The sequence below is a fragment of the Apteryx mantelli genome, chromosome 8 (genome assembly GCF_036417845.1).
Source record: "Apteryx mantelli isolate bAptMan1 chromosome 8, bAptMan1.hap1, whole genome shotgun sequence".
In the NCBI taxonomy this organism is placed as follows: Eukaryota; Metazoa; Chordata; class Aves; order Apterygiformes; family Apterygidae; genus Apteryx; species Apteryx mantelli.
This window is the reverse complement of record NC_089985.1, coordinates 20,642,073-20,651,701: the sequence shown is the minus strand read 5'-3', so window position 1 is coordinate 20,651,701 and position 9,629 is coordinate 20,642,073. Positions and strand designations below refer to the sequence as shown.

At 38.2% G+C, this 9,629-nt stretch overlaps 1 protein-coding gene across 9 annotated transcripts in view; it reads left to right on the top strand.

The window, feature by feature from the left end:
* The first annotated feature begins 48 nt into the window (after window positions 1-48).
* LOC106499745 (uncharacterized oxidoreductase ZK1290.5-like) overlaps window positions 49-9,629 on the top strand; it is a 57,937-nt gene continuing 48,356 nt past the window's right edge. For all 9 annotated transcript variants that reach the window (XR_010884857.1, XR_010884858.1, XR_010884856.1 and 6 more), the window contains exon 1: window positions 49-148. Coding sequence is in view for 6 of the 9 variants with exons in the window: in XM_067300841.1 (XP_067156942.1) it covers window positions 64-148 (85 nt within the window). In the remaining 3 variants the exon portion in view is untranslated. The remainder of the gene's footprint in view (window positions 149-9,629) is intronic.

The window sequence follows — 9,629 nt, the reverse complement described above, 5'->3', positions numbered from 1 at the left end:
GCTGGGAGTTGTAGTCTGCCGGGAAGAGGCTAGACGAGCGCTCGCGGGCTGCAGCCATTAAGCATGGCCGCGCGGCAGGGGGGCGGGGCGCACGGGTGCCCTGCGCTGCCGCTCGCCAACGGCCGGAGCATCCCGGTGTTGGGGCTCGGTAAGTGCCGTGTGTCACTCGTCCCCGGCCTGGGCCGCCCCTGGCCCGGGCTGCGCTCCTCAAAGGAGCGGGCCTGGGTGCAACCCGCACCGGCGAAGCCCTGCCTGTGCTGCCCCGCTGAGAGACGCTGCAGCGCGGCGGGGAGCTCGCGGGCGGGCCCTGGGGGCGCCCGGCTCGCTGCGCGGGCCGCGAGGAGGCGGGTCGGGCCCGCCGCGGGGCGCAGCGGGCGGCGTTTCCCCCCGTGGAGACGCGGGTGCAGCCCCCTGCCGCGCCTCGCCTCGGGTCGCCCGCGCCAGAGCCAGGCGGTTCCTGCGCTCCCCCAGAAGCGCAGCTGCTAGCGGGCGGGTGGCTTTTCACGGCCACCTTCAATGAAACTTGGACCTTAGGAGGCCCCTTCTGCTGCCCTACGGCCAGGCAAGCTGAAAGACAGGTGCTTTTCGGCTTGGGAGTGCAAATGACTCCTTCCACACCCCCCTAAGTGTTATTCGGTAATTTTTATGATGTTCGGGTGATTTGTTTAAAGCAGAGCTTCTTATTGGAAGCTTTGCAATATCAGTTTTGTTCTGTTTTTTCTTTAGCTACAGATGTTGTAATCAAATGCCTGCTGGGGAATCTCAGCTTTTATTTAAAATCAGACGGCTGGTGTAACCTTCTGTCTCAGGGTTGCAGGACAAGGTCGCCTTTGTGGATTTTGAAAGAATTCAAATGCTGTTACCTGCTAAACTCTTGCAGGGCTTTAGAGGCTGTTGGTTATATAAGTCTTTATTACACTTTTAATAACAATTGTGTCTTTAGGAAAAGAAGGAGCCACTTTTCTGCTTGAAATATGATAATGAAAGGGAAATTAATTTTCTGTTGATAATTTGCATCTGGCCACATTTAATTCTGTTATCAGTTGTGTGGTGAAGAGTCCTGCATTAGAATCAGTAAGGCTCTTAAAGATTTTTTTTTTCCCTAAAGTGTGAACATGCAAAATTAGAAATCCTTTTGAGATCATATTAGTTGCCTGCATCAATGCTAGTGATTCTTCAGGAAAACTACTGTATTCAGTTGTAACAAAGCGAAACTGCAGACTAACCTGAATATATCTTGCTGTGAGTATTCAGACATGAAAGTGGCCATGAAATTTGAAAGAAGGATTTTTACTTTTTTCTCCCTTCCTCCTCCCTGCTCCAGGGAGGCAAACAAAGTATTTCCCCACTGTCAGCTGTTTGAGAATAGGGGAAAAGGATTTTTGTGTTTATTGAACTGCAGATGAAAAAGCCCAAGATTATCTTGCAGTAGTATACCCCTTTTAGCTGTATGAAGGAACATCAGATTTATACTATCCCTGTTCTTAACTGGGGGATTTGCTGATGCCTCAAAAGAGGCAAAATCTTACATGACTACAGGGCCTGAATTACCTATCCTTAAAGGTGGCTCTTGCAAGCCAGCATAGGAACATGTGAGCAGGGAGGGTAAGTATCAGGAATTCTACATTGTTATGGTCTATGCTGTGCGCATAGTAGATAAAGAGAGCGTTTCAATCTTCAGAACATGAAAAAGCATTAACTCTCCCAGTGTGGGAGATGTAGCAAAGGCTGCCTGGAAGGTGCATCACAGAGGCAAGCATGTACCAGTGACTGTTATATACTTGAGGTTCTTGTAGGTACTCTTTAATGGCTCTTTTTGCAGTAGAAAGAGTTCTCCCTCTTCCAGCTAGAATGCAGGTAGAAATCTTAGACTGGATTTTTCTTTTTCCCTTGAATAGTTATCTTTTGTATATATATTGCATTGATTAGTTTTTATTTCTTGTAAGGAGTTAATTTACCTCTTGATTAAAGTCTCAGATTCTTTTATACACCATCTGGAGATTTTTTTCTGTCTCCTTACAATCTTTCTAGAAGTCTTTCATTGACTGCATATTCTAAAACATGGGTACCCTTCCCAGTCAATCCTTTATGATGCAGTTTTATTTTAGGTCAGTTCAATATCCCAGGTTTTCCATGATTTTAGACAAACATACAAATCAAAGGCACTTACATGCTTTGTCTGTGATGCTGGAGTCAATCAGTGACACAAATATCAGGCTAAGCTGTAAAATAAAATGACCCTCATGCTCCTTACATCCTGTAGGTACTGACTTCAGAGCAGTTATGTAGGGTTTTCCATAGTACAAAGGAGGGTAAATTTGGAGATGAGGATTTTAGAAACAGTGTATTAAGCCACTAAAGTCAATAAGAGTTGGTCTTTGATTTTAGTAGGGCCAGTGTTTCAACTAGGTGAATAGATAGAGCTTGTAATGCTTGTCTCATGGTACCCAAAATTGTTTTGAGCAGACTTAGAAAGTCATAGTAACTCAGTATCATCAACAAAAGGACTTAAAAGTCTATAAAATGTTGGTAACTGTTTTTTCCATATATTTTTGCGCATACACACATTCATAAACATTTAGTATGTATATGCTGAATGTAGGTATTTGTTGTTTTATTATCTATTAACCTTAATAAGACCTTGCTACAGCTGTCCCTTGCATCTGTCCATTGTTCCAGTATATGCTGAACTGTATTCCAGACTGTCTCCAGAGTCATCATTTTTCTATTGGAGATTGTATTAAGTAATACATTACTTAAATGATTGGAAGAAGTAGTACACTAGAAAGTAATCGGGCGGAAAAACTTCTTTTTTGTTCTCTACCAAATAGAATGCTGCCTGCTGTCCTTTAGTTATATCAGTAAGTACTCAGTAGTTGTTTATTAAGCCTGAACTCAACCACAGTGAAGAACTAACAACATAGAAGAACAAGAAAATTAAGTTTGAAATATTCTGGGCCAGTAACTTTTGTCAGGTATGGCTTTCAAGGAAATTCTCTTGAATGGCAGTAGTGTCACAAAGAGCAGAATTTGGTTCTTTGACCACTCTTCTGTTCTTCTCTTGACAGAGTAACAATTGACATGTTGCTTATACATTCTGCAGCTTTTTGAAGATCTTGTAATATACAGGAAAAGTCAGGTAAATTTAAGAAGTCCTTGTTGTATGCTGCAAAACGTTGCAGATAAGAAAAGCTCAAGACTAAACACCTGTATTTGTGGTCAAGCAATAAATACCAAGAAACACCACCTAACACCATGGGATCTTGATCCATGGTAGGTGTTCCTACTTGCTACTGTTTTACAAATAATGATTTATTTTTGCTACAACCTTACTGCACTAATGTTTGCAGTTCAAAAAATTTACTTGGCAGTAAAGTAGAGGAGAGTAGAACTTCTCTGTGAGGTAGTGCAAAACCATTTCTGCAGGATCTGAGGCTTGGTTGTTTCTTTGCCATTTCTTATCCCTCTAAACATGCAGACCTAATTGTTATCTGTGAAAAATGATCTTTGAGAGGACAGACATCTATGTTGTCTCTGTTGCTGGACAAGCTTTCTTAAGCTTCAGAGACAGATAAATATGCTATGTTGAAGTAGTTGCAACTACCCAGTCATGTCAACTAGGAGGCAGAGCAGACAGACATGCAAGTTATTTCCAAGCGATGAAAACTCTTGTAGCAGCTGAGAGATTGAATAGGAGACATGTTAACATGGCTCTCAGCTAAACCATGTTACTAAGATAGAGTCCAACAGCAGAGTCTAGGATAGCATTCTGAGAAGGGAGGAGAAAAAAAAAAAGCTTCAGATGGCAAAAGGTGGTGGTGGTTCTTTTTTTAACCAGGGCTTTGGTGTGTGGGTTTGTTTGTTTTTGAAAGCTCTCAGGAGCTTGTTTCCATGTCAGGGCTGCTTTGGCTTTCACATTTGTATAGAAGTGTGATAAATTGGTCAAGGTTTGATGCAAAAGGGGAAACAGGACAAGAAGGAGATAAAGTAGTCGTTCATTAGCTTGCCATTCTCTTTCTGATGCTTTGCGCTCATTTACCCAAGCTATTCTTGGTGAGGAGGACCCATTTCTATTAAAAATGTCTAGTGAGAAAGATGGATTTGTACACCACAGAAGATTACATAGTATGTGAAACAGTTTATGCTCAGTCTGAAGGGTTACTTGAAACAATATACCAAAATCTGAACATCCAAAATTCTATATTTACCTATGCATATTCATATTATATTGTGTTTGCATTGTGTCCACTAGCAAGACAAATCTACCAGCAATGATAAAGCAAGCTGTCGTTCTTGAGACACCTACTGATTATTGCAAGGCAGCCCACCTTTGTGTTAGAAATAGTTGTATAGCTGAAGCTTTAATCAACAAAGGAAAAATAACCTACCTGTTTTTCTTGTAAGTCTAAAATGAATGAGTGTTTTGGCCCTCATACTAGATGCAAGTGCAAAGATATGCCCCAGAGGAGTACGTTACCTCATAATGGCTTTAGATTGCTTTAGAAAATGGCTCCACTGAATATGTTGCTAATAAGATAGCTGTAACTTCTTTCCATATTTGCAAGATTTACTTTATTAGCATTTTAAAAATACGGGGCAGATAAATGGTTGGTATACAATGGCAGTTTTGAAGTTACACTTCTTTGTAGGAGCTATGTGTTTCCAATTACTGTATATTTTGCTGTGAGCCTTTGTAGTGTAGTAGGGAATTCCCTGTATTTTCGTTGTCTTAATTTAACTACAGGATACTTGGTCCTTATCTAAAGCAACATCATTAAAAATGGATCATTTTTCAAAGTAGTACACAAAATTTTGTTCTCCTCTGGTTTTGAAAAAATAATGCATATACTTTGTACTCTTCATGCTCACTTCTAGTTAAGTAGGGAGCCCTCACAAAAGTTTTCATTTCATTAAGATTTTTTTTTTTTTATCAAGTCTGTGGGATAAAGCTGCTGCCATCTAAAGCATTTGGATATAATTCGGTAGCAAGAGAAGTTTTCTTCCTATAACTAAAATATCAGGGAACTTTTTCAAGGTCATGTGCTGCATAGTTGAGTTCAGTATGGCATTACCCTTCATTGGAAGGCTTTGTTGTGTGAGGGAGGCTTGATAAAGTCTCCTAGTGGTAAAAAGATTTGATTAGTTCATGAACCTTACCAATATGCTTCTCTGAACACTTTATTTTCAAGCTAGGAGTAAACACTCCTATGCATTTTAAAATTTTGAAGTTGTGGAAGCTGCATACATGGTTATAAATAAATAAAATTTTACCTCCCTTTATTATAAAAGGGCCCTAAAGTCCCAGTGAAAGTTCTCTCTTAAGGCTTGTTCTGGCTCTCTATAGTGAAACTATGTTTAACCCTTTGATATGATGGTTATAGTTCCACTGAAAAAGACTTTGTTTTTTCTAGGCACAGTAATCATGAAATTCAGGGTGTTTGGTCATATAGCCTGTGATTTCCTGACAAGTCACGTAGTTGATACAAAAAATACATAGAATGTTTTCTAGTAAAGTTGTTTGCTATGTAATCCTTGGTGTAGCTACAATTAATAACAGCTTGATGAAATAAAAAGTTCTCTAATGATCTCCTTCTATAAAAGTATAAAATTAATCACATGCTTATTTTGGAAGGGGGTTCAGGACAGAAAAATTTCAAAGCAAATATTTTATTAATAATAATGATGCTCATCACAGAAGTGCCTGAAGATCATTGAAGTATGGTGCCACTATGATAGACATTGCAATAGGAGAGCAGACAGGTACTGGCTTGAACAAATTACAGTCAAATAGCCAAAGCCTGAGAAAGAGGAATAAAAAAAATCTCAGTAAGTAATATGATATCAGTTAACTTCTGGCAATAATAATTTGCTTATGTTTCATTTTTACTGCATATGTCAGTATGTTACACTAACATGGTAAAATAATACATACAGGCACACACATACAATTCCTCTATACTGTAACCATTAAAATCTCTCTTGCCCTCGTTTCAGGGTGTTCCTTAGAACTGCTTCCTGCAATTCACCTGTAGCTTTACCTACCTAAATAAATCATAAAAATAAATTTTTACTGACTTTGCCAATTACAACGTTTAAGACATAACATCTTTTGCATCACAGCCACCCAAGACTTCTTGTATTATTCCCAGTTCTCCACAAGTGAGATTTTTCTGATAGAAAACATAAAGTTGGATTGCTGCATTTTCATTATGTCGTGTTTTGGGTTTTTCTTCCCCATAAAAAGCTACACATAATTTGGAACCTAATGCTTAGTGCAAATGCTTTAACGTTTTCTTCCAATACGTATTAACTGGATTAGTAAGGATATGGAAAAGGTATCTGCTTTTTTAATGATTAATTCTAGGGTTGCTCATGGTCATTCTTAAACTTAACTGTGGTCGGAAAAAAGCCTGTCCTGTTGGGATTCGAATCAATTGAGGTTTTGCTTTTCAACTCAATGGCAGCAGAATCAAGCCTTCACTTTTTGTCATTCACCACTTTTAGTGCCTTTTTTCCATCACTCTTTCAGTTCTTAAGGAAATTTATGGACCAGTGTTCCTAGTACCAAGCCCTGTGGCACTCCCCCCTATTAATCTTATCCTGTAATAAGAATTGACTGTTTATTTCTCCCTTTTGCTTTATGTCTCAGCCAGTTTTTTTATTCTGTCAGGACTTTACTTCTCACCCATGGTTACCAAGTTTCTGCAATAGCCTCTTGTGATGAACAAAATGCCACAACTATAAATCTTTGTCTCATTCATCCACTATTTCAGTAGCTCTGACCTTGAGAAGTTGTACTTGAGCTTTGAGGGCCTCCAGATATTTAACTTCTGTCATCTGTACAAAACGAGACTTATTCCAGGCAGCTGTATTATATTGGTAGAGTGTGGAACAAAATGAGTATCCTCTCCTGACCTGACTAAACTTGCTGACCTCTTACCTTCCTTGCTTTCTTCTAACTTCACCTGGTTGCAGCTTGATATTTTATTCTTTAAAAAACACAGAATGCTATACAAATGTGTGTTTTGTTTTGTTTTCTTTTGCATCTGGGGGAAAACAGTGGGGAAGTTTTTGCTTTTATCAGAAGGTACATAATACAGAAATAGCTTTTTGCTGGAGGAAATTGCTTCCTTTTCTCTGCTTTTGTCATACCTGTAGAAATCTATATAGTAACAAAGCAGGCCTTTTATATTTTTACTGGAGGGTTTCTCTAGAAGTCCGAAGGAAAAAGGGACCGTTTTCTTAATCTTCAGTTTAGCATTCCTTCATGTGATCCATCTTCCAGAAAAAAACCTCAAACCTGTTTAGTATTTGAGTTACCTAAGTATGTGAGTTAAATAGGAAAATGGAAAGGTTCAATGAAGTCATCTTTATAAATCACAAAAAAGGGTCAAACACCATTTTCCATTCATAGAAGGTTGTATTTAACCTTCTGGTATTCAAACTAGAACCAGCCCTTAACTGGTTATTTTGTACCAGATGTTTAAAGAAAATCAACTGGTGTTTACTGCTTATAAAAGAGAAATGTCTACTACATCCTACAAAAGATTATTTTTTAACATCTGTTTCATCTAGAAAAGAGGTTTTGTTTGCAAGGTTTTATTTCTAAATAAACTCAATCTAGAGAAGAACAATTAAAGTTTTGGGACTGTACTGTTAAAACATTTACATAAAATAGAACTGAAGGAAATAAAAGGTTGTAATAGAAATGCGATGATCACTTTGTGTTAAATAACTGTTTGCTCTGCCCAGGCGTATCTTTTTTGCTGGAGGGACTGAAGTGGATGAGAGCATTAGTAACTTTGACATACACTGATTATTTTGTGGAGATTTGTGACAAACATCTGGATCTTACAGGTACCCATGCAGCATAGAAGAAATGGATGGCCTAAATATTAATTTTAAGTGCATTGTAGTGTCAATAAGTCATGTAATAAAGGCAGACCATTCAAGTGAACTTCATAGATTCTCTGGAGTAATTTTAGCCATAATCCCGAAGCTCAGTTTCTGAGGAAAGATGTCATGAAGAAAATGTAGGAGACCTAATTGGTGTAGTCTACCAAAATTTGCCTAAATTGTGTTTCCACTTGAATTTAAGCTGTGGTATGAGTGCTGCCATCTAATGGGAAGTATACCAATATTTTAATAGCATTTTTAGAGAGCAAAACGATATGAAAAGGACATGTCCTTTCAAAATGTGCTCCCGGTGAATTATTTCCTCATTTCATTGTTTATGTTCCAAAGCTAGAACCCATGTGCACCTGCAAGAATAATGTCCACTTGCACTGATTTATATTTGACCTATTAACTGTGACTTAACAGCAGAAAGATAGCTTGCTTTCTTTCATGCTGGATTCTTTTTGGCATTCACACTGTTGCTGATGTGATATGGATGAATTTTAAAGGTCCCTCAATAAATATAAGTAATAAAAACAAAATTAGGCTTTAATGGCTGTTTAATAATTAAAGCTTTTGTCAGTTTAAGCAGAGACATTTTCTGTGTATGCTTTAAAATTTTCTGTTGCCAGCATTACTTTTAAACATTATGACTTTAAATGCCCACTAGATGAATGAATGAATTGTAACCCATTTGAAATGAACAAGGAAGCAAGCTCCAGTGTATTTAACTGTTGTCTTTCACCATGTTTCTATAATATAGAGAAATGGTATAAAATGTTATTTAAAAAACATTGCCTGACTTTTATCTTTCAGCCTACATATAGCAGATTTCAATCATCATACTTTTTTTCCTTTGCCAGAGCTCCTTGGCATAGTTTCTGGCAGCGTTGAATGGTGATGTCACATGGTGTTGTAACCTAAATTGCAGTAGTTCCTCATGCCTGCAACGAGGGAGGAAGGGGGTACTGAATCCTAAACTTTCTTCAGTTCTAATGTTTATGCCAAGTACCTCCAATACAGACAGTGATACAAGATCCTTGTTATGAACAAAAAATAAAACAAAATGAGAAAGGGGAAAGCCATCTTTGTGGCTTTATATAAGTTTCATAACTGTAAGCTCTGTTCCCTGGGCTTACTGCCTGAATGGAAGTACTTTGCATTCTAATGCACGCTATTCTAAGGTTGCATGTGTAATGTGAGAGGCAAGGCTGCAACAGATGTTGTTGTCTTGGAAACCTTGAGGAAAATATATTTTAAATTCTTAAATGATACGAAAATGTAGAGCATTTTATCAGAAGCATTCTTTATTGTTTAGTTTTAATTTGCACTACTGATAGCTGCGTTGCTGCTGTTCTTTGAACTCATGAATGCAATTAGATATCAGTGGGACTCTGCAGGTCTCAGACCTTGCACTGCTGCATGATTTTGCAGGAGTGGGGCCTTAGGTCATGCTTCACAGTTGCATTTATTCTGTAAGTAGTCCTGTGTGTTTGCAGGGTACTGTTATGATGTTTAAAATTAGCCATCATCTTGAATGCCATGTTGAATGAGGATCTTAAAATGAGTTATTGTACATATGTTTTCCTGATGTAAGCTACAAATCATTATAAATTTCAGTTCTCTTTATACTTTTTTCTATAATATTCTCTTTACAATATTTTAAGTGTTTTTTTTTTAATTAGTGATCTCATGGTATACTAAAATTTTTAACATTACTATCCCTCTACTAT